Source organism: Phyllobates terribilis, unplaced genomic scaffold (genome assembly GCF_046119375.1).
Source record: "Phyllobates terribilis strain yellow unplaced genomic scaffold, ASM4611937v1 Scaffold_11__3_contigs__length_659146591, whole genome shotgun sequence".
Lineage (NCBI taxonomy): Eukaryota > Metazoa > Chordata > Amphibia > Anura > Dendrobatidae > Phyllobates > Phyllobates terribilis.
In genome coordinates this window covers 121,766,377-121,791,366 of record NW_027362771.1, presented here as the reverse complement: position 1 = coordinate 121,791,366, position 24,990 = coordinate 121,766,377, and the positions used below count along the sequence as shown (strand labels likewise).

The 24,990-nt window shown below is 40.6% G+C and overlaps 1 protein-coding gene across 1 annotated transcript in view; it reads right to left on the bottom strand.

Moving 5' to 3' along the window:
- LOC141165727 (dynein axonemal heavy chain 3-like) overlaps positions 1–24,990 on the bottom strand; it is a 2,796,342-nt gene that overhangs the window by 1,869,778 nt on the left and 901,574 nt on the right. Inside the window, exon 25 of the mRNA XM_073651577.1 lies at positions 1,704–1,856. Within this exon, the coding sequence (XP_073507678.1) occupies positions 1,704–1,856 (153 nt within the window). The remainder of the gene's footprint in view (positions 1–1,703; positions 1,857–24,990) is intronic.

Sequence of the window (24,990 nt, the reverse complement as noted above, 5' to 3'; positions counted from 1 at the left end):
ACTTTTGCTCGGGCACCTCCATTTTGGAGGAGCAGCCTTATATATGGGAGGACCCTCGACTATTGGCCGGGGACTCCTTAGGACGGCGTGCGCGGCCCCTTTAAGAGAGAGGGAGCATGCGTGCGCCCTAAGCACAGTGCCCGGGGAGCTGTGCGTGCCGGCAGCAGGAAGAGGAGCGCTGGTGAACGCAGAGCGGGGAGCGTGGGAGCAAGGAGGTGAGTGGGAAGGCGTCTCTGCTTAGCAGGGGGCAGAGATGCCGCTGCTACACTGGCCCCCATATAACGCTCCATGCAGGCTGTGTCCCCACATAATGCTCCATGCAGGCTGTTCCCCCCTTATAATGCTCTATGCAGGATGTCCCCCCTTATAATGCACCATGCAGGATGTCACACTCCCTTATAATGCCCCATGCAGGATGTCATCACCCCTTATAATGCCCCATGCAGGATGTCACATTCTCCCCATATAATGCCCCATGCAGGATGTCACCCCCCCTTATAATGCCCCATGCCTCCATACATTAAAAAAAAATCAAATACTCACCTCACTTCTCACCTGCTGCTGCTGCTCAGCTCTGGACTCCAACGTCGCCGGCGTCATCCCGCTCTGCGCTGTGACAGCTCAGGAGAAAGACGTCACCGTGCCCTTTGACCTGAGACATCACAGTCAGAGGACGCGGAAGAGACCGGAGGCACGGGGAGAGGTAAGTATTGTGCCGGCTGCCGGGGCCCTGAGCGAGCAGGGGGTGCAGGCGCTGACACCGCTCTCCTTCGCTCATGGGTCCCATAACATGCTGGGGTGCCCAATGGCGAGTGAACCCCCCGCCTGCTCAGGGCCCTGGCACTTTCCCGGATGCGCCGGGTGCTGGCGCCGGGCCTGGTTATACATACCCCTTGCCATTCAGTGCCACCACTCTCCATTCACTTGTATAGAGCAAGGCCACACCCCATCTAGTGACGTGGACGGCCAGTGGGCGCATTCGACTAGAAGGCGCTGCCTCGCTCAATACAAGTTTATGGAGAGTGAGGCCACGCCCACTGGCCGGAGGTATGTATAACCCATACATACCCTCTGTTACCGGGTCTTACACTCGCGAATTCCCGCAGCACACAGTGTCTGCGCTGGGGGGATTCTTAAGTCAGCAGTCACACAGAATGACTGAAGACTTATCACTTTTGACCGGACAACCCCTTTAAAGTCATATAACCACTGACAAGGTGGCGACAGACAAGTCCAATTTCTAAATATTAACAGGTTACTCTGATTTTGTCATTTAATGGCTTTAATCATGTATTGGGCATTGTTTTCAATTTTGTATCTTTTTATCCTGCCATGTTTTCTTTTTCATATGTTTGTGTTTTGTACTTTCCTGTATTAAACATATACATTTATATATGTCAAAACACGTTTATTAAACATTTAATTTTAAGATATACTTTTCATAGTGTGCTTTGTATGTTGCTCACAACTGTACAGTCGGACATAATAAGCTTCTTTAGGTACTGGAATATAGACCCATGTAATTCACAGGTTGTTTGGACCAATAACACTAAATACACATGAACTCTTAAGCCTGAGGTATTGAACATATGCAAAAAAATGGTTATTAAATGATCTTATTAAGACACACAAACCATTTGTATAAAAGTGATAAGGCATTCCAAAACCATTAACAAAATAAACAGCATATGAACACAAATTACCTTTGAGACCTCAGTGGTCCAATGCACCATACTTGATGCTAAAACAACCTGCCCTGGCCAGTGAAGAACCCATTCTTTCCTTGCAGATTTGGTATATGCTTTAATAGAGTGACACATAACTTCATGAAGGGAAAGTTTCATTATCCTTTCAACCTGGAAAAAATAATTTAGAATAAAACAAAAATGCATATAAAATAAACAATCATTGAAATATAAATGCAATTATAAATGAATTGTTCTGATTAATGAAGAGTAGAGGTTGCTTGTAGGATTAAAGGGTAACTATGTTATCAAGTAAATTTTCAGAATACGGTATCTGCCACTAATTGTGGAAAAACATTATACCTGGCCATTATGTGACTTGTAATTTTTCAATCCACTGAGAGCTGGAAGGAGGAAACGATATGCAATGATTTATCCTATAGACAGCCAAGCATAAAGTGGGGAATGCTTGCTCTTCATTCTTTTTTTAGTTCCCAGAGACAAGCTACACTAACATAGAGCACATCTTACAGCAGAGCTGGACTGTTTTGTTCTGAATTAAGCTCTGCTGTGAGGTAAAACACTTTGTTAGAAAGCTCTGCACAATGTTTTTCTGTTTGTTCTCTTCTCTGCTCGTCACTTTTCCACCCCCCTCCACTCTCCATAGAGGATGATGAGCTGTGTCATATGATATTTTTAGTCCATCTCCTCTGAGTAAGGACAATTGAGCTACTATTTCACAGTGGATGATAATTTCAGGAAGCAGAAGGGAGGGTAAGAAGTGTCTGATAAGTGGGGAAGGAAGCTGATGGCTCCAATAAGATTTGTTACAATTGTTCCTATAATTGCTTGTACAATTGATTTATGCAAGATAGTTGAAAATACAATTCCTTTTTAAGTCAGTCTTCCATTTTGTACAATAGATGGCTAAATAGTAACAGTGCAAAATTTACCATTTAACAAATTTTCCAACTGATATTTTTTTGAAAAGCAGAATTTAAGATTAAGGTAACAGAGAAAATCATTAAAGTTTGATTTATAAACCATTTAGTTTATAAATGACATTGCTATAAAAATGAAGAAAATCTAAATAAAATATACATATAATATGCAACACTAGAAGAAACATACGACTTACTGGATCAAAGCTTCAAAAACTATATCCAAAACAAACAGGATTGGTTGAAAATAGCTATTTTATATTCTGGGAACAACAATCTTTGGCTCATTGTGAATGGGAAAATGAAGAGGACAATAATGCTAGATTAGCTACATGGACTGAATGTTTAAATTGGAGGATCAACAATTTTTAAGACATATTGGAAATAAATTGCATTTTGTTATCTACATAGCTGCATGATAATAGATTTCCTAGGCCAAGATTATAGCATTCACTGTGGAGTACATAGTTTAGACATTAGTTACATGTGAGCTACAATATAGGCTGATAAAAGGATGGTTTTTTTATCCCTTTCTCGATGTATGACTTACTGGTACATCATATTTTCTAGCAGCTGTCAACAAATGGATGTACCAGTCCGTCATGTGGGAAAATGATCACCATGCCAAAAAACACCATTATCGGGTAAAGATGGCTGCTTTCCTCGACCACTTACAGTACAGACCAAAAGTTTGGACACACCTTCTCATTTAAAGATTTTTCTGTATTTTCATGACTATGAAAATTGTACATTCACACTGAAGGCATCAAAACTATGAATTAACACATGTGGAATTATATACTTAACAAAAAAGTGTGAAACAACTGAAAATATGTCTTATATTCTAGGTTCTTCAAAGTATCCACCTTTTTCTTTGATGACTGCTTTGCACACTCTTGGCATTCTCTTGATGAGCTTCAAGTGGTAGTCACCGGAAATGGTCTTCCAACAATCTTGAAGGAGTTCCCAGAGATGGTTAGAACTTGTTGGTCCTTTTGCCTTCACTCTGCGGTCCAGCTCACCCCAAACCATCTGAATTGGGTTCAGGTTTGGTGGCTCTGGCGTAGCACCCCATCACTCTCCTTCTTGGTCAAATAGCCCTTACACAGCCTGTAGGTGTGTTTGGGGTCATTGTCCTGTTGAAAAATAAATGATGGTCCAACTAAACGCAAACCGGATGGAATAGCATGCCGCTGCAAGATGCTGTGGTAGCCATACTTGTTCACTATGCCTTCAAGTTTGAATAAATCCCAAACAGTGTCACCAGCAAAGCAACCCCACACCATCACACCTCCTCCTCCATGCTTCATGGTGGGAACCAGGCATGTAGAGTCCATCCGTTCACGTTTTCTGCGTCGCACAAAGACACGGTGGTTGGAACCAAAGATCTCAAATTTGGACTCATCAGACCAAAGTACAGTTTTCCACTGGTCTAATGTCCATTCCTTGTGTTCTTTAGCCCAAACAAGTCTCTTCTTCTTGTTGCCGGTCCTTAGCAGTGGTTTCTTAGCAGCTATTTTACCATGAAGGCCTGCTGCACAAAGTCTCCTCTTAACAGTTGTTGAAGAGATGCGTCTGCTGCTAGAACTCTGTGTGGCATTGACCTGGTCTCTAATCTGAGCTGCTGTTAACCTGTGATTTCTGAGGCTGGTGACTCGGATAAACTTATCCTCAGAAGCAGAGGTGACTCTTGGTCTTCCTTTCCTGGGGAGGTCCTCAAGTGAGCCAGTTTGTTTGTAGCGCTTGACGATTTTTGCAACTGCTCTTGGGGACACTTTCAAAGTTTGCCCAATTTTTCGGACTGACTGACCTTCATTTCTTAAAGTAATGATGGCCACTCGTTTTTCTTTACTTAGCTGCTTTTTTCTTGCCATAATACAAATTCTAACAGTCTATTCAGTAGGACTATCAGCTGTTTATCCTCCAGACTTCTGCACAACACAACTGATGGTCCCAACCCCATTTATAAGGCAAGAAATCCCACTTATTAAACCTGACAGGGCACACCTGTGAAGTGAAAACCATTTCCGGTGACTACCTCTGGTAGCTCATCAAGAGAATGCCAAGAGTGTGCAAAGCAGTCATCAAAGCCAAAGGTGGCTACTTTGAAGAACCTAAAATATAAGACATATTTTCAGTTGTTTCACACTTTTTTGTTAAGTATATAATTCCACATGTGTTAATTCATAGTTTTGATGCCTTCAGTGTGAATGTACAATTTTCATAGTCATGAAAATACAGAAAAAGCTTTAAATGAGAAGGTGTGTCCAAACTTTTGGTCTGTACTGTACATATGGCACCATATTATAAATCCAAAATCCAATAGAACACAACTATGGAAAAGGTCCTACTTGGCCTCCTTATGGTTGGATTTTTGCTGTTTTGGCAACTCAGGAGCTCTGTTTACTATTCCAGCAAAATCTCCATTCAAAATCATAGCTCCTTCCTCTCAGAGCCCTGCCATGTTCCCAACCACATATGGGATATTGTCATACTTTTTAGCTCTGCTTCATTCTAAATCTATGGCTACACCCAGTAAACTAAATGATACATCGTTGGATTCAGCTTGTATTTGCCTATATCAGCCTGCTCTCAGATGAGGTAGCAGAAACCTGCTGATGGATTCCCTTTACAGAAGCACTCCCATATATATATATATATATATACAGTACAGACCAAAAGTTTGGACGCACCTTCTCATTTAAAGATTTTTCTGTATTTTCATGACTATGAAAATTGTACATTCACACTGAAGGCATCAAAACTATGAATTAACACATGTGGATTTATATACTTAACAAAAAAGTGTGAAACAACTGAAAATATGTCTTATATTCTAGGTTCTTCAAAGTAGCCACCTTTTGCTTTGATGACTGCTTTGCACACTCTTGGCATTCTCTATATGAGCTTCAAGAGGTAGTCACCGGAAATGGTTTTCACTTCACTGGTGTGGGATTTCTTGCCTTAGAAATGGGGTTGGGACCATCAGTTGTGTTGTGCAGAATTCTGGTGGATACACAGCTGATAGTCCTACTGAATAGACTGTTAGAATTGGTATTATGGCAAGAAAAAAGCAGCTAAGTAAAGAAAAACGAGTGGCCATCATTACTTTAAGAAATGAAGGTCAGTCAGTCCGAAAAATTGGGAAAACTTTGAAAGTGTCCCCAAGTGCAGTTGCAAAAACCATCAAGCGCTACAAAGAAACTGGCTCACATGAGGACCGCCCCAGGAAAGGAAGACCAAGAGTCACCTCTGCTTCTGAGGATAAGTTTATCCGAGTCACCAGCCTCAGAAATCGCAGGTTAACAGCAGCTCAGATTAGAGACCAGGTCAATGCCACAAAGAGTTCTAGCAGCAGACACATCTCTTCAACAACTATTAAGAGGAGACTTTGTGCAGTAGGCCTTCATGGTAAAATAGCTGCTAGGAAACCACTGCTAAGGACAGACAACAAGCAGAAGAGACTTGTTTGGGCTAAAGAACACAAGGAATGGACATTAGACCAGTGGAAATCTGTGCTTTGGGATGATGAGTCCAAATTTGAGATCTTTGGTTCCAACCACCGTGTCTTTGTGCGACGCAGAAAAGGTGAACGGATGGACTCTACATGCCTGGTTCCCACCATGATGCATGGAGGAGGAGGTGTGATGGTGTGGGGGTGCTTTGCTGGTGACACTGTTGGGGATTTATTCAAAATTGAAGGCATACTGAACCAGCATGGCTAAAACAGCATCTTGCAGCGGCATGCTATTCCATCCGGTTTGCATTTAGTTGGACCATCATTTATTTTTCAACAGGACAATGACCCCAAACACACCTCCAGGCTGTGTAAGGGCTATTTGACCAAGCAGGAGAGTGATGGGGTGCTATGCCAGATGACCTGGCCTCCACAGTCACCAGGCCTGAACCCAATCGAGATGGTTTGGGGTGAGCTGGACCGCAGAGTGAAGGCAAAAGGGCCAACAAGTGCTAAGCATGTCTGGGAACTCCTTCAAAATTGTTGGAAGACCATTTCCGGTGACTACCTCTTGAAGCTCATCAAGAGAATGCCAAGAGTGTGCAAAGCAGTCATCAAAGCAAAAGGTGGCTACTTTGAAGAACCTAGAATATAAGACATATTTTCGGTTGTTTCACACTTTTTTGTTAAGTATATAATTCCACATGTGTTAATTCATAGTTTGGATGTCTTCAGTGTGAATGTACAATTTTCATAGTCATGAAAATACAGAAAAATCTTTAAATTAGAAGGTGTGTCCAAACTTTTGGTCTGTACTGTATATATATATTTTGTTTTATTAAATGTGTGTATGTACATGTAATGTAATGTGAATGCATTAATATACTCACCTACCGCACTCACGTTGGTGTCCAGCACCGTACTGCTGCTATATGGAGCATCAGAACGAGGCTTACATTGTTAAAGAGACTTCTGGCTGACGCATATAGCATAGAGTGAGCTGGATAGTAACAATTGCAATGACATCACTGAGAAGAGGAGAGGAATGGCGCTGGATCCTGGAGAGAGCATCGGAAGGTGAGTATATTAAAGCACTCACTTTACATTACATATACATATTGTATATACACAATCAATAAAATATATATAAATGGGAGTGCTTCTTTAAAATTTGCTTCATCTCTATATACTTGTCCATGTGCTATGAGGGGTCCTGTTTTTGGATCATATTGTACATGTATTGGAGCAATCACTGTATAGATTCTCATATTATTTGAGTGATTAACTGGTTAGGAAATAGCAAACATTCCAAATTCCACATATCATTTAGTTATTCAATATATAATCTATTATGCAACTTATCACAACTGTTCACATACGCAAAACTACAACAGTGCATCATTTTACAATGCAAAAAGCATATCAAGCCATGGAGAAGCACAACTACAGATCCATCCTATAGATGAATAGAATTTAGTTGCCTGGTTCTGTATACTCTTTCAGTTGAAATGTAATTTGCATTTGTATTGGACATAAATTAGCTCAAACAGCACAATCATATATGTTATAATAGCCATAAATGAATTCACAATATTTAAAGGCCCTATTCTGACTTTTACTATACTACAGTATAAAGTATATTCATCACAAAAGGACTTTTAATAATCTACTTCATAATCCTATGAGTACTGTAATGCTAAATATAGTTTAGGCTGGCAGTAAGCTGAGAGAAGTGTCTAGTGAAAGACATAAATATAATAGAGTACAAAGAGCGCTTAGCCATCAAAGAGCTTTTTTAAAGAGCCTAATAATATGAGACAGAGCCAATCTAGTTACCGAATCATAAATCCTAAAATATTCTAAAATATCCTAAGATATTTAAAAAGAACAATATTAGGATACATTTACTAAAAATGGCTAATTTACAGACTGTGCAAACTTAGATTAGATCTAGCAACTTAAACCACATCTGGCTTGTTAGAAACCCCACCCATTTCCTGCTAAGCAATCCCCCCACCCTTTTTGTATTCCAACAGAATTAACTCTACGTTTGTGATTTACACTTTTGCAGGTTAAAAAAAGAAAAAAAACTGTATAGTTTTCGGATTCTACAGTACAGAAACCATAATATAACAGAAGGCAAAAATTATTTCTTTCTTTATTTTCTTACTTATATAGCTCCAACATATTCTATGGCGCTTTGCAGCCATTGCAGGCTCACAATCTGAATTTCCAATTACAATGGCCCAGATTCATCAAATTCATTATGAGGTGTGTGTCTCTTAATGAATTAGGCGAGGTGTAAAGTTGTGTACGTCTTGCCACAAATCTTACTCTATTCAGTAACTGGAGTAAAATTTGTGGCATAAGGTAAGTCCACTGCTTGTCATGGATTTGATGAGCGAGGTTCATCATGGCATGGCCTGACACACCTTCTTCCTACCCTCGATCTGTCTATTGTGTTGGACCTGGACTAAAATGGTGTGAAAATGTAAAAATTTGCTACATTTTTGCAAAGTATCTCACTGCACAATAAAGTTTGTGACTTTTCAAAGCTTTTAACACCAGTTTTCTGGCATAAAAGCGTTGATGATTTTAAGTCTTTATCTTTAGAGTGTGGCACAAAATAAAAGTACCTGGAGAAAGCCTAAGCAAACAGCGAAACAATTTGCTTTCCTCTGATCGCACTGTAGACCTGAGTGCCTGGAGTACAGCTTCTCTTGAAGCTGTGGTATTTTTCAAGATATTAGCTTATCTCTGAAATGAGGAAATTCTAGTAACTGTAGGGCATTGTTTAGACTTTTAATGATACATTAGAAATGGCTATCTGTAGCTGATCTCAATACCCAAATGAGTTCATTGCTGTATTTAGATACTTAGTCAATTTCATTTATAAGGTTTTTCTACATATGTAATAGAACATGAAGTTTTATAACTGATAATTTTATACATTGGAATTAAATGTGCTTGCAAAAAACTTTGGAAACCCACAATTAGCTTATAAATATTAACCATTTTTACAACTTTTTGGTCTGCTAATACATTAGGAAGTAAGATGGCTATTAAAAAAAAAACCTTTTATGGGCGGACAAGCATTGAGCACAATGCTGTATTAAAATATTGATAGTGAAGGCATTTTTCTGCCAGTAGGCTGTAAGTCGTTGAATCCAAACAACTTAAAATGCAATTTATTTGGAGCCAGAGGCAATGTAATTTAAAATACATTCCGAGGTATCCATCAATGTGAACAATTTTTTGCAAAAATGTACTTTACAGTCTGTGGAATTAATTTTTAATACGCGTAATATGTACCTCCTTAAAAATAAAATAAGTACAAACACAGACAAATCACTTAATTTACTTTTGGTTTCTTGAGTTACTAGAAGAAACCTATCATTTTTGCTTTAATTCTCAGTATTTTGTTTCATATTTTTAAAGTAAATTACTCTTTAATACTGTATATCTTAAATACCTAAACCTGTTTTTCAATTTTCAATGTGAATTTCTACAGTTTCTATTGGAGGGAGGAAGCATTCTACTTTTTCCTTATCCATACAGATACATTTCTACAGGGAAAGTTATTTTTTCTATACTCAGACTACAGCAGATCTAGCCTAAAAATCAGGCCGTAATTAAAGATATATATATAAATTTAATCATGCAAGTTATTAAAATAGTAAACAAAGCCCAACTCCATATTATAAGGATATGAAAACATTTTTTTTATTGAAATTTTGCTAGTAGTATGGGTATGCCTTTAGATCTGCATCATGTGCCCCAGACTACAATTATACTGCCTTGAATCTAAGAAAACAACTCTATTGCTAAAGCACAGACTGATTGATGGAACAGTACACTGGATTATAAGTGACTGGAGGCCATCAGTGGCATATAACAAGTTATTTCTACTAGTACATAATTAATGGAACCCTTTGTATACATATGGCAAGTTAAATCTGTTAGCAGAATGTGTTGTATGTGTGATTATGTAACGGGCATGTGTATGAGTGCACCCACGGATTACTTGGTATGTGTGCATGAATGCAAATAGTGGCATCACCAGAGTCTTATGGGCACAGGTGCAAAATTTGGACCTGGGCACCCACCAGCATGTTGGTTAGATGTAGTCTTCTAGATCCTATAAATATACAAGGAAGGAAATAAGTATTTGATCCCTTGCTGTTTTTGTAAGTTTGCCCACAGACAAAGACATGAACAGTCTATAATTTTAAGGATAATTTTAACATTGAGAGATAGAATATCCCCCAAAAAATCAAAAAAATCACTTTGTATAAATTAGATAAATTTATTTGCATTTTGCAGTGATAAATAAGTATTTGATCCCCTACAAACCATTATGAGTTCTGGCTCCTACAGACCAGTTAGATGCTCCTAATCATCTCGTTACCTGCATTAAAGACAGATGTCTTACATAATCATCTGTATAAAAGACTCCTGTCCACAGACAAAATTTATCAGTCAGACTCTAATCTTGGGCAAGACCAAAGAGCTTTCTAAGGATGTCAGGGACAAGATAATAGACCTGCAAAAAGCTGGAATGGGCTACAAAACCATAAGATTTTTTTGGTTGAACAATGAAAAGGACATAGGAGCTAGAATTTTGGTGAGAACCTCATAAAATAATCTCTCAAACTGGAGTAGACAGTATTATTCCTAGTAAACATATGTATATCCAAGGATTGTAGGGTTTTAACAAGATTCACCCCTTTATTAAGACAGCATTAGAATTGCATATCTGCTTTGAAAATGCTTCTTCTCCTTCACCATCAAAGATGGCTACTTTCACTAAACCGGGCTACTTTCGCTACATCGGTTTAAGAAGTTGGTTCTGGTACTGAATCTAGAAAATAAAGGTTTGTTCATGTGTAGCATTTTTGATGAAGTTATTTTAATGCATGGTTTTACAGTAACATTAAAATGTATGAGCTTTCTAAAATCTCATTCACATGGTCCAATTATTTCTTTGCCCATCAAAAAGCTACCTTTGAACATGCCATATACTTGGTTCAGTAAGGCTATGTCAACTTTTGCAGGATATGCCTCAGGATATCTGACACTGATTTTTCAGAGAAACTTAGATGTCTTCTACAGATGTGTCAGCATTTCTACATATGGAGCAGCCATTTTGCCATTTAATTTTGGCTCCTCTGCATGTAATTTTGCTTTGATAAATAGGTTGTCTTACTGATATGTTGTCGTAGTCTGATGTTATAGAAGTTATCCTATTGATATGCCGTCTCATATACAGTACTGTTCAAAAGTTTTAAGAAGGTGTGGAAACTGCTGCAAAGTGAGAATGCTTTAAAAATAGAAATGTTAATAGTTTATTTTAATTAATGAATGCAAAAAATGCAAAGTGAATGAACAAGAGAGAAATTTAAATCAGACCATTATTTGACATGACTAACCTTTATTTTCAAAACAGCATCAGTTCTCCTTGGTATGTTTACAAAGTCAGTGAATTTGGAGGATTATAATCTGGTGTGTGAATAACCAAATATACCAAACATGGGATAATGATGATTATTTACATATGTAGATTAAAACACATTTATTACCTGAAACAACAGGGAATCTGTCACCAAGTTTTTGCCACCTAATCTGAAAGCAACATAATTTAGAGACAGAGTGTAATGCTGGTGGATGTGAACCCACTTCACCATGGGCCAGGCTTACCCTGGGGGGGCATGACTATGTGACGAACTGGTTTTCGCTAGGGCTTCTGGTAGTGAGGTTAGGCTTGGTTGCAGGTAGTCACCAGGTACCACTCCGGGGCAGACCCTAGGTCTGCGACAGCTGACCGAAGAGTCAGTAGCACAAGTGCGGGGTACAGAAGGGCAAAAACTAAGCGTGGTCAGACGGTCCGAGGTCAGAGCAGGCAGCACCGGATCAGTAGGAGTAGCCAAGGTCAGGAGTGGATGTGGACCCACTCCGCCACGGGCCAGACTTATCCTGGAGGGGCATGACTATGCGACTGTTTTTCGCTATGGCTTCTGGTAGTGAGGTTAGGCTTGACTGCAAGTAGTCACCAGGTACCACTCCAGGGCAGACCCCAGGTCTGCGGCAGCTGACAGAAGAGTCAGTAGCACAGATGTGGGGTACAGAAGGGCAAAGACTAAGCGTGGTCAGACGGCCCAAGGTTGGAGCAGGCAGCACAGGATCAGTAGGAATAGTCAAGGTCAAGGTCCAAATGGAGAGGTCAGGCAGGATGGGAGAACTAGCTGGGTCGGCAACGGGAAGTGAAATACAGTAGAAAGCATATGCTTAAACAAATGGGAACCAAATGTTTGGGCAAGGGGTTGTGGGAGGAGCAGCCTTATGTAGAGCCTGCTCATGTGGGATAGGCCAGGGAGCCAGATCTCTGCAGGACACAGCAGGATTAAATTCCTTCAAAAACAGCCATACCCCCCTAAGGTCAGATGGAATCACCATGCTTTAGTAGCAGTGCAAAGAGTGTAGCAGAAAAAAAACCTCAGAAAACCGACCTGATGAAAGTAGATGCCATGCAGAGACCATGGTGAGTGGGACAGAGATTGTCACATATATAACAAGTACAGTGATAGTGTTGATTACTGTACTTGTCATTTAGTGTTAAAATAAAGGATTTATTAAAAAAAAAATTGGCGTGCGGTTCCCCGTAATTTTAGTCTCTAGCGGAGGTTAAGCAGACGTCTGGGGCAGATGTTTGAAGCCTGGGAAGGGGGTAATACCCACGGAGCTTCCCAGGCTACTAATAGACCCCAGCTGAATGCCTAGCCTTTACCAGCTATTAAAATGGGGGACCCCCCCAAAAAATGACATGGGGTCCCCCCTATTTTAATAGCTAGCAAAGGCTAGGCAGACAGCTGGGGGCTGATATTAATAGCCCAGGAATGGTGCCATGAATATTGACCCCCTCCCAGGCTAGAAACACCAGCCGTCAGCCGCCCCAGAAATGGCGCATCCACAGGATGCGCCAATTCTGGCACTTAGCCTCGCTCTTCCCACTGCCCTGTAGCAGTGGCAGTGGGGTAATAGGGTTGGGGTTGATGTCAGCTTATAATGCCAGCTGACATCAAGCCCAGGTTAGTAATGGAGAGGCGTCTATAAGACACCCCCATTACTAACCCCATAGTCAAAGTTAAAAAAAAACACAAACACCCAGAATAAAGTCCTTTAATTGAAATAAACACACAATTCTTTATTGTTCTAAATTAAATCATACCTAGCGTCATGCCCATTCCAGCTGAAGCCAACGATCTCCTGCAATAAAAGTAAAATAATAAAGCAACATCATCTTTACCTTTCCATGGTTCCCAGGACGGCTTCAGCTCTGCTACATTCACATGACAGGCTGGATCGCAGCAGAAAGCTGCCATCCAGCTAGCCATGCCACAGACACTGAGAAGCGCAGGCATGCTTGCGCTCTGCAGTGCCTCTGAAGGATGACAAGCTGGATGGCAGCGCTCAGCTGCGATCCAGCCTGTCATCTCAATGCCATCCAGCGTGGGAGAATTCTCCTGCTGAAGTGCTAAGCGCAGGAGAATTCTCCCACGCTGTCCGTGACGTGCATGAGGTGAGCTGAGTTCATTGGACATGAACTCGGCTCATCTGGATGCCGTCACAGTGAGACATTGAGGAGCGCAAGCATGCCTGCGCTTCTCAGTGTCTGCGGCATGGCAAGCTGGATGGCAGCTTTTGGCTGCGATTCAGCCTGTCATGTGAATGTAGCAGAGCTAAAGCTGTCGTGGGAACCATGGAAAGGTAAGGATGAGGTTGCTTTATTATGTTACTTTAATTGCAGAAGACATTGGCTTCAGCTGGAATGGGCGTGATGGTAAGTATTGTTTAATTTTGAACATTAAAGAATTGTGTGTTTATTTAAATTAAAGGACTTTATTCTGGATGTTTGTGTTTTTTTTTAACTTTGTCTAAGGGGTTAGTAATGGGGGTGTCTTATAGACGCCTCTCCATTACTAATCTGGCTTGATGTCAGCTGGCATTTTAAGCTGACTTCAACCCCAACCCTATGACCCCATTGCCACCGCTACAGGGCAGTGGGAAGAGCGAGGCTAAGTGCCAGAATTGGCGCATCCTATGGATATCCCTGATATTAGTAGCCTGGGAAGCTCCGTGGGTATTACTCCCTTCCCAGGCTTCAAACATCTGCCCCAGCCGTCTGCTTAACCTGCGCTAGAGACTAAAATTACGGGGAACCCTACGCCAATTTTTTTTTTAATAAATCTTTTATTTTAACACTAAATGACAAGTACAGTAACCAACACTGTCACTCTATTTATTATACATTTGACTAACATGTTTCTATTTATCTAATTTATGTGTGATGCTCTATTCTTTCTATTCTAAATTGTCATGTACAGATGTAAGCCGCTGATGAATTGCTGGCTGGCTTTTTTAAAGAGACAAAAACACTATTATTTTTTTTATTAAATCCTTTATTTTAACACTAAATAACAAGTACAGTAACCAACACTGTCACTGTACTTATTATATATGTGACTGACATGTTTCTATCTATCTAATCTATGTGTGATGCTCTATTCTTTCTGTTCTACATTGTCGGGTACCGGTGTATGCCGCTGATGAATTGCCGGCTTTTCATGTTTCACTGCGAGCACTGTTCCCATCGATTTGGGCCATCACTGTAATGCCACAACCACCATGGCTGTGACATTACAGTGAGTGGCAGACAATCCCTGCATGATTGGTGCTCTAAATAGCGCCAAACATGCAGGATGGGGACCCGAGCTCCCACCCGAGCATCGCGCAAGTACTCGGCGAACTCCGAGCATCTCGAGTACTGAGATGCTCGGGCGAGTACCGAGCAGTGGCGAGCATGCTCGCTCATCACTACTGAGGACCACAAGCAAGAGGAGACATATTTTGGATAAACAAGACAATGACTAAACATTAGATCTGTGCAAATCTGTACTGTAGTCTGATGAGTTAATATTTGAAATTTTTGGTATCCATCAGCAAATCTGGGGGAGTTGCAGAAAAAGTTAGTGGATTGTTTGAAATGAGTTGGACCACAGAGTGAAATCAAAGCACTCCAGCACATATGGGAACGTCTTCAAGGCTTTTGGAAAGCCATTCCAAATGACTAGAACAGATGTGGACATATATACTATGTGCATATAAATATTTCTGTATTACATATATATATATATTGTAAGGCAGAGCTAGTCATCATGCTGGGGGATACTCGCTGCACCGAGTCAATTAAAGCACACCTGGCAACACCTTTCCGGTATTTCACAATCCAGCAGTTTATTATACTTCATAACTGCTTCTAACTGAGTCCATCTCAGTGGCTCGCCGACATATCACACACATAATATCCAAGAGCCTTTCCAGCGACAGACACGTCCACTTGGTTCCAGATATGGCCCTCAGCAAGGAAACAACATAAATGTCCCCATCAATCAGTGTTTTTACCTTTGCCGGGTTTTAGCTGCTTCAGGTTTGTTCTGCCACCGCTGTGGCTTTACGGCTTCCCATATGGGGCTCCAGCCCTCGTACCTTCAAAGGCTACTGGTATGTTTACACAGCTAACATCCAGCCTCTGCCTTTCAGGCTTCACCAGGCTTCACCAGGCTTCACCAGGCCTCACCAGGCATCACCAGGCCTCTCCAGGCCTCTCCAGGCTAACGGTGTCCCACACACGGGAACAGGCCTCACGCATTTCACACATGTCTCAAATCTACCCGGGTTTATATATCCTCTAGTGCACACACAGGACCTGTGCTGATGTCACAGTCATGTGATCAGACCTTCTGTGTGCACAGGACCTGTGCGATGTCACAGTCATGTGACCAGTCACCTGAGGGGGAGGTACATGGTCAGCCAAAACACACCCTGGACCATTACAGTAATGCCGCTGCATTACAATATATATAGATATATATATATATGTGTATTTTTGGGGGGTGGGGGTTCTAATTCATATATCTTAGGGGCATTTCTGGCTCCAGTTTACAGATCCATCCTTCCTCTTGGCTCAACATATCCATGAAATTAGATGAAAAGATTTGAAATAATACATCAGGATTTTTTGATACCCTTCCATGAAAAGTTTATCTAATATGCCCCCATGTAAAACCCATGACTAACTATGGAAATAATGTTACCTTGGTCTTGTAGGTGATCAGTAACTTAAAACCTCTATTCAGTGAGTGACAGTCTTTTATGAATAACTGTGCATGCAGAGATAGCGGTCAATCACTTAGCAGGACCACACACTGGACTCACAGGCATACAAACAGAAGGAATTTTTTATTAATAAAATACAAATTATACTGAATCTTTTACATCAAACATATATATCATTCTGTAAAGTTTTTCCTTCTCTATACAATGCTGTCCACAGATCGGACTACATGTACAACATAACATGTTTCCTTTAGACAAGATTAGTAAGACACAGTGGTAACAATATAATGCAACATGCCCTGCCATAACTATTGAGATGTACCTGAAATTATTTTCAGGTAAAAACAGCGATTGCGTTAACAGCTGATGTAAAATGTATCATACTCCGTCAGCTCGAAAAGGCTACCTCAGACAGACCACTCTATCTATCAGATCCCAGAGAAACCCTGGCCTTCAACCTTTAACCACTATTCAAAAATGAGGACTTACAATAAGGCCCAGTGGGTTGAATCCATGGAGTAACTGCTTGTCAGAGGGCTGACCCTGAGACTAGAAAAGTTAAACTAGCCAGGTCAGTAATAAAAAGGAGAGCACCAAGGACAGAATCAGAAGGCAATACTGTAGTAAGTGGAATGGCTGGGGACTAATAGTAGGGGGTCTTTCAAAGCAATGCTAGAGTCACATCAGGGGGATCATGGAGATAGTTATATTCATGGTCACAAGCAAGTCCAGGATGACAACAGAATGATTGAGCTTGAGTGCAGGGAATAGAACAACCTAGTACAATAACTGGCAACTCCCTTCAGTGTACTGGGAGTTAAAGTTGGGTGAATTATTGTGCCATTGAAAAGAGCAGATTACACCTGCTGAGCTGCTGGACCGAAAACGTGTAATAGTGGGGAAGCAAGCCTAGAGAGATATAGAGCTTGTTCCTGGTATAATTCCTTCTGGGCTGTAGTACCTGAAAACAGCCAAAAGATGCCACTGTTCTGGGTGCAGATGTCAGGTTGAGTCTGCCAGCAAAGTTATAGACAGTGATGGGTTAAAGTTCTGTGATGACAGCTCACTGAGGGTGGGCATATTCGGAAAGTCTCTGTTTAAGTTTCCAGAATCAGGAAGTGATTCTTGAGTACGAGTTGAGACCTCAAGTTGATCAGACAGCCTGACTATAGTGGCTGCTAGGGTAGACGGGAGCTCCGAACCCTCAGACAGTGAGATCCCAGTGCGCAATTCTCCCCACACAAGAGCACGAGTCCTGTTCGCTTGCCGGAGAAACTCATCAAAGCGTAGTGAGGACACGGGGCACTTCTAGTCTGCAGGAAGCAGAGGTAGCTAAATAGCACTCCAAGCTAAGACTTGTGGGAGAGATATCGGATCCGGTCACTGTCAATACAGAGGAGTCTCTTGGGCCAGGAATTATAGCCACAGAGATGCTCCGCTTAAAGAGGGAACCAGGGCTGAAGCAGTCAACAGCGCCTGTGAGAGAGATGATTGCCTGTCGGGCCTTATCCATTATATCTGACTGTAAATATTGTATATATTCCTCTTCCCCAAGTAAAGTCCAAGTTCTGGTTAAGAACCTCGTGTCCTATGAAATTATTGCTGCCCTGGTCCCAGAAGAAAATTGCCTGGAGACAGACGCGATCGGATGGCTTGAAGTAAGTGAAGAGCACTACATACACAGCCACACTTCAGAGGGAGGACACGTACTGTCTGTAGGGTGCCATAGCGAGAGGGGGCTACAGCTCACCCACGACTACCTTGCTGGGGCACCTTCAAACGCACACATTATGTCTTGCAGGGTGGCTTCAAAGGTCCAAGCTATACCAGTATCCCTGGCTGTGCAGTGTTTGTATCATCCAGTGATATATTTATTGATATGTCCTCCATCACCAGTGTTACCTGCAGAGTACAAGTGAGTGACAGAAGCAGGTGTTATTGGAGCAGCTCCAGGTAGAGATATAACAGTTGAATTTCTTAATGGTCAATGCTTCTGCTCTCCTGACCAGTGGGGAGCCCCTCTAAAACCTATGCTTTCCTATTCATGGAACCTGGCCTCTACATTGTGGCCTTCAGAAGAATCAACACCTTAAAGTTCCCCAGTAGATAAATGCTCCAGATGTGTCTGCAGGTTATCACAACACTCTCTATAAGGACCACTTGTTACGCACATGTCTTGTCTTAAAGGCTATGACCTGCTCCCATTTCTTATACTGTAGCTGCCACCCATTTGCTTTGCTCCATGTGAGGTCTTGTAAGTGCACCAGCATTCCTCAGAACTAATTAGACATATCCGTGTCTGAGTATTGACTCTGTAACATGTTTAGTTGCTGAGTGGAGATTGCCACTATCCTGTTTTTTCAGTTCCCATCATCTCCCCAGACGGCGTCTGTCATTTCCAAAGTATGCATCTACTGATGAAGTTGTCCCATTGCTTTCTGTAAGCATCACAAACAGTTATTAGAGTCTGTTTATATTACTTGCATCTGCTTGTTAACCCTTTGTTTGTTGCACGCATCATGAACAGTTACTAGAGACTGTTCTCACTATGTTACAATCTGCTGTGGATTCTATAACCTGCATCTGCTCCAGTTAACCCATCTTTGATGTACGTTTCATGAACTGTTATCGGAGTTAGTTCATTACTACCTACTGTGGACTTTGCTACCTATATCTGTTGGCTGGTTCATACTTCTCTTTTTCCTTTCCTTTTGCCCTGCTGGTCTTGTGGCTACCAGTGTGTCCTCCCTAACTGGTTTGTCTGCCCTCCAGCCTAGCGTTTTGTCCAAGTTCTCAAGGCCTGTGTGATTGACAGTCTGCTCTGCTTATTCTATGGGTCCGTATGTCTACCTTGACCTTGTGAATACACTAGGTGAGTGTAAAACCACCCTAGTTTACAGCCACATCACCTGACTAGCTTGGATCCTTGGCCAAGCCAGGTAGACTTAACTCTCCACTCACACCATACTGGTGAAGTGGTCAGGTCAAAGAACCATACGAGGATCACGATTACCTAAGGGACCTTCTTCATTCTTTATGTGGTCACCCACTGTTGATACATTCAGATTAAATCGACAAGTCCCCAATGTATTTACAGGTTTGTTTGCATGTGGCTTCAAACCTTTATTTCTCAAATATCTGCAAAACAGTTATCATTATTATCGCAGTACTATGTCCCATACAGCAATATCAGTAGTAAAATTCTCCTGAAGGATTTCAGTTTAAATTTCTGGGAGGTTGTAATCTCTATTCTAAAGAAAGCTGAATTTTCATGTCTATGTTTACCATTGTAGTTTCCATTAGCGGGTGTTCTGTTTGGAAATCTTGGATTTTTAAACATTGATTACTTAGCTTTAGGAGGAACCATTCTATTTCTAAGCATTCTATCATACTTAAACGGGAATACTCCTTAAAGTTACTAATATACAGTAAAGAATAAGATTCAGATGGCCCCCATGAGTATTTAACTTATAATTGTCAGATCTGGTCAAGTCAACATTGTGAAAAGATCTATATTCATGCCTTTAATGCTAATATTAGAATATCTGAAAATAGTGTTGGTTAATTGTTTTGACTCAGAACATAGCAAAATAGTCTTACCATCTCGGTAAGATCTTCTCAACTTTTTCTATTTGTCAATTAATCCAGTGGAGAAGACATGAGCTACTGTATAATTAACTTTCCAGGGAACATGTGTCTTACATTAGAAGCAGTTGCAAGAGTTCATATTAATAATTAACAGAGGGTCAGCATGGTGTTAAAGAGTCGGTTTGATGTACAGTCTTTTGATTTCTGGTTATTTTTTAACTGAATAAAATATATTTAGAGAAAGTGTTCTTAACTTAATGACATTAGCAAACTGGCAACTAAAACATGAGCCATCCACAGCAAGAAAATACTTAAAATAATCAGGTTAGAAGGAATACACCAATCATGTCTCTCAGGCAGAAAATGGACCAAGTGAATAATAGAAGGAAACTGCTCTTGTGCTACCTGCTAAACGCATGTAGATTTTTTTCCTCGGAAATACTTTTTACGTTGACTCTATCACATCATTTTAAGGCATCTATAAATCTTTCAGCCCTGGGGTCTCATTATTCAAACCATCCAAGCTGTACTTTAAATGAGGTTAGTGTAGCATCAGGGCAAGACATTAACACAGTGCTCAATTTATCATCCACTTCTAATTACATTTCCTAAGTCAATAGCCAGTTCACTTATCATCGAAGGCTTTTAAATGGCACTGTCTGCATCTTTTCTTTCTGGAAGGCAGAAACTATACAGAACAACTCGGCCTTTCTTCACCCTTTACCAGCTAATGTCGATATTATTAAGAGCAGGGATAGCAATGTGCATCAGTCTCTGAAAGCTATATAATACAAAATAATATTGTTCACCAAATAAATAATTTATTGCTTTATTGGTCTTCATTGCCTAAATATCATCTTTTGGATAGTACATGCTAAGGATAATTTTACATATCTTTGAAAAAGGGTCTGTCCTTGAATTATGAAGCCCGGCCCATCTGCCTGAGCTCCTGACCTCTGCTAACTGCCTCATACAGTGAAGGAAATAAGTATTTGATCCCTTGCTGTTTTTGTAAGTTTACCCACTGACAAAGACATGAACAGTCTATAATTTTAAGGGTAGGTTAATTTTAACATTGAGAGATAGAATATCCCCAAAAAATCAAGAAAATCACATTGTATAAATTAGATCATTTTTTTGCATTTTGCAATAAGTATTTGATCCCCTACAAACCATTATGATTTCTGGCTCTTACAGATCAGTTAGACGCTCCTAATCAACTCGTTACCTGCATTAAAGACAGCTGTCTTACACAGTCACCTGTATAAAAGACTCCTGTCCACAGACTCAATTAATCAGTCAGACGCTAACCTCTACAACCTGGGCAAGACCAAAGAGCTTTCTAAGGATGTTAGGGACAAAATCATAAACCTGCACAAAGATGAGGGGGGCTACAAAACCATAAGCAAGACGCTGGGTGAGAAGGAGACAACTGTTGGTGCAATAGTAAGAAAATGGAAGAAATGCAAAATGACTGTCAATCGACATCGATCTGGGGCACCATGCAAAATCTCACTTCATGGGGTATCCTTGATCATGAGCAAGGTGAGAGATCAGCCTAAAACTTCATGTGGGAAACTTGTTAATGGTCTCAAGGCAGCTGGAACCACAGTCACCAAAAAAAACCATTGGTAACACATTACGCCTTAAAGGTTTAAAATCCTGCAGTGCCAGCAAGGTCCCCCTGCTCAAGAAGGCACATGTGCAGGCTCGTCTTAAGTTTGCCAATGAACACCTGGATGATTCTGTGAGTTATTGGGAGAAGGTGCTGTGGTCAGATGAGACAAAAATTGAGCTCTTTGGCATTAACTCAACTCGCCGTGTTTGGAGGAAGAGAAATGCTGCCTATGACCCAAAGAACATCATCCCCACTGTCAAGCATGGAGGTGGAAACATTATGTTTTGGGGGTGTTTCTTTGCTAAGGGCACAGGACTACTTCACCGCATCAATGGGATAATGAATGGAGCCATGTACCGTAAAATTCTGAGTGACAACCTCCTTCCTTCCACCAGGACATTAAAAATGGGTCGTGGCTGGGTCTTCCAGCAAGACAATGACCCAAAACATTCAGCCTAGGCAACAAAGCAGTGGCTCAAAAAGAAGCACAGTAAGGTCATGGAGTGGCCTAGCCAGTCTCCAGACCTTAATCCCATAGAAAACTTATGGAGGGAGTTGAAGCTCCGAGTTGCTAAGCGACAGCCTCAAAATCTTAATGATTTAGAGATGATCTGCAAAGAGGAGTGGACCAAAATTCCTCCTGACATGTGCGCAACCCTCATCATCAACTACAAACAACGTCTGACTGCTGTGCTTGTCAACAAGGGTTTTGCCACCAAGTATTAAGTGTTGTTTGCCAGAAGAATCAAATACTTATTTCTCACTGCAAAATGCAAATACATAATTTATTCATTGTGATTTTCTTGATTTTTTTTGGGATATTCTATCTCTCAATGTTAAAATTACCTTAATTTAAATTATTTCCTTCACTGTATATGCTATAAGTCAGTTACCACAGGTCAGAAGATCTGGTAGTGGGGCTGGATATTGCAATCTGAATATGACCTGTGTTCCACGAATGTGTGACATTCACCTAAGGTTGATTTTTTTTCCCATTTTCTATATAATACATTTTCATTTAGCATAAATGGGTATTTCCTGTGATATTATTATACAAAATCAAATATCCCCATTTTATTCTAGTGTGTTTTACACCCTTAGCACTATATTCTGCACTTTTTGTGACAGAAGTGATTACGTTAGTAGGATAAAGCTAACAAACTGATCACTAGTCATATGAATACTTCCTAGCTGAATGGGGCATTGAAAGGGCCTAAATCTACATATTAGTAGAATTTTACAATATAAATAATGTATTTGCTAAAGTGTTTCTGAAAATAATTGAGATACATATGAAAGATTGCTCTTCAAGATAAATTGAAGAAAATCTGTTGTTACCAAAAATTGATTTCTACTTTTCTTATAATGCAGTTAGGGAAATCAAGTGGACTTTATTTCCTTTATATTCAAATGTGTAATATTACATGCCGACATTAGAAAAAAAGATAATGAGTTTGAAAAAATATAATACCAGTAAAAGTTGAGCACATAATTTGTTATTAAAAATAACATAGTTATTAATAGTCTATATATACATTCATGTACATTGCAGTATTCTGCATTGTATTAATTTGTTTTGAATCTCCTCAGTTTCAAAATTAATGTTTAAAGTCATCTTCACTGCTGTAGTAACTGACTGAGATTATAACGATAGTTTAATTAGTGTTACATAATGTATCTTTATTAGAGAAGAGCGGATTTTTTTGAAAATCTAATCCACTGACTTTGATGAATTTTCCCCCAAAATTTGATTTGCGGTAAAAAAAATGTGCATAAATCTCAATACTGGAATGTTCATAAATGCTTAACAAATACATATAGAATAGAGGAGAGAGCGAGAAAATCCCGCTGACAATAAAAGCGTTACAGGAGAGAGAGTTAGAAATGACCCAACTAACCATAAGAGCTTACACACTACAGGAGAGAGGATCCGGCAGACCATAAGAGCTTACACTCTACAGGAGAGAAAGAGAGAGAGGACCCCGCTGTCAATAAGATCTTACACTCTACAGGAAATAGAGAGGACCCTGCAGACCATAAAAGTTTCTCACTCTACAGAAGAGAGAAAGGGAGGACCATGCTGTAAATAACAGCTTACATTCTCCAGGAAAGAGAAAGAGAAGACCCTGATGACCATAAGAGCTTACACTCTGCACTCTGCAGGAAAGAGAGACTTACCCAGTCACTATGGAGATAGAAAATGACACTGCTGTATAAACTGTGCTCAAGTAATTTGCGATGGCCCTGGTATTGACCCCCTCCCCCCTTCACAAGGTTTTGATAATCTGCAAGGTGTCATAGCTGCAGGACAATATGGGTAGGCCAGTGCAGTAACGCAAAATTACTTTAGCCTGCTTTCTCTGACACTTCAGCAGCATGGGAAATGGTGCAGGGCAAGGTTTTTTGTGAACCATGAATCGATTCTTAAAATGTCTGAATTTGCATGAAACTTTGATTTTCATGAAATTCAAATTAAACTTGCAGAGTGATCCATTCATCTCTATTCTTTACAGAATGTTGATTTATTTCTCTCCTCACAACCCACTTTTATACCTTTTTAGAGAATCTGTCAGCAGGTTTTTGCTATGTAATCTGAGAACAGCAGGAGATACCGGCTGAAACACAGAATTCAGGACTGTGTCACTTGTCAAAGTGTGTGCTCTTTTCTAACTGTGAAGGATTTATCACTAAGATTAACATTGCTAGAGTACACTAGTCTGGCAACTCCCTCCCCAGTGATAAGCACCTCACTGTCCATGCACTTTGTATATATAGAGCCTGATGTGGGTGGGGGAAGCTTTCTCAGCTCTGCTTCATTCTAAATCTAAAAGTTCTGATTGTGTCAGAAGAACACCTGCATCTCTTCTTTTTGCCTACATTACACTGCTCTCAGATGAGGCAGCGGAAACCTGATGACAGATTCCATTTAAGTCATAGTTTAAGTTGCCTACAGAATAGATGACATTCCACCATGGCAACCTGTAAGTGATGAACACTTAATAAGATAGAAAATAGGTTGATATGCCTCTTAAAATTAAATAGAATGTAGTGGAGATTGGTGATAAAGTTGTGAGAGGTGCAGGGTGGTAGTAGTGGCGAGGCACTGCTGTTGTTGTTTGTTCTCACCCTGACTGCCCACAAATAAATGATAATGTCCCGCTTGTCTTGTGATTTGCCTGTAGTGCACAACACTCACAGTTCTTTGTTGCTCCTCCGTCTTCTTTAGGAGTCCGAAGTTGAAGGCAAGCAATCACTTTCACACTCAGTCTCTTTTTTATAAAAACAAACTTTACCTAATATTTTTAGCAGTCTTTTGTGACATCACCGTTACAGTTTCAGTCCTCTCTTCTGTCCCTTCCTGTCCTATCCTCTCTTCTATTCTCAGAGTAAGTTGCCCTGGTACCGCAGCTTTTCAGAACACATTTCAACTCACAACATGTATGTCACCGTCCGTTCTCCCCTCTTTGGAATAGTGAAGGCTGGCTCCATCAGTCCTTCTACGGGCCGTATACCTCGGACGTTTAGGGA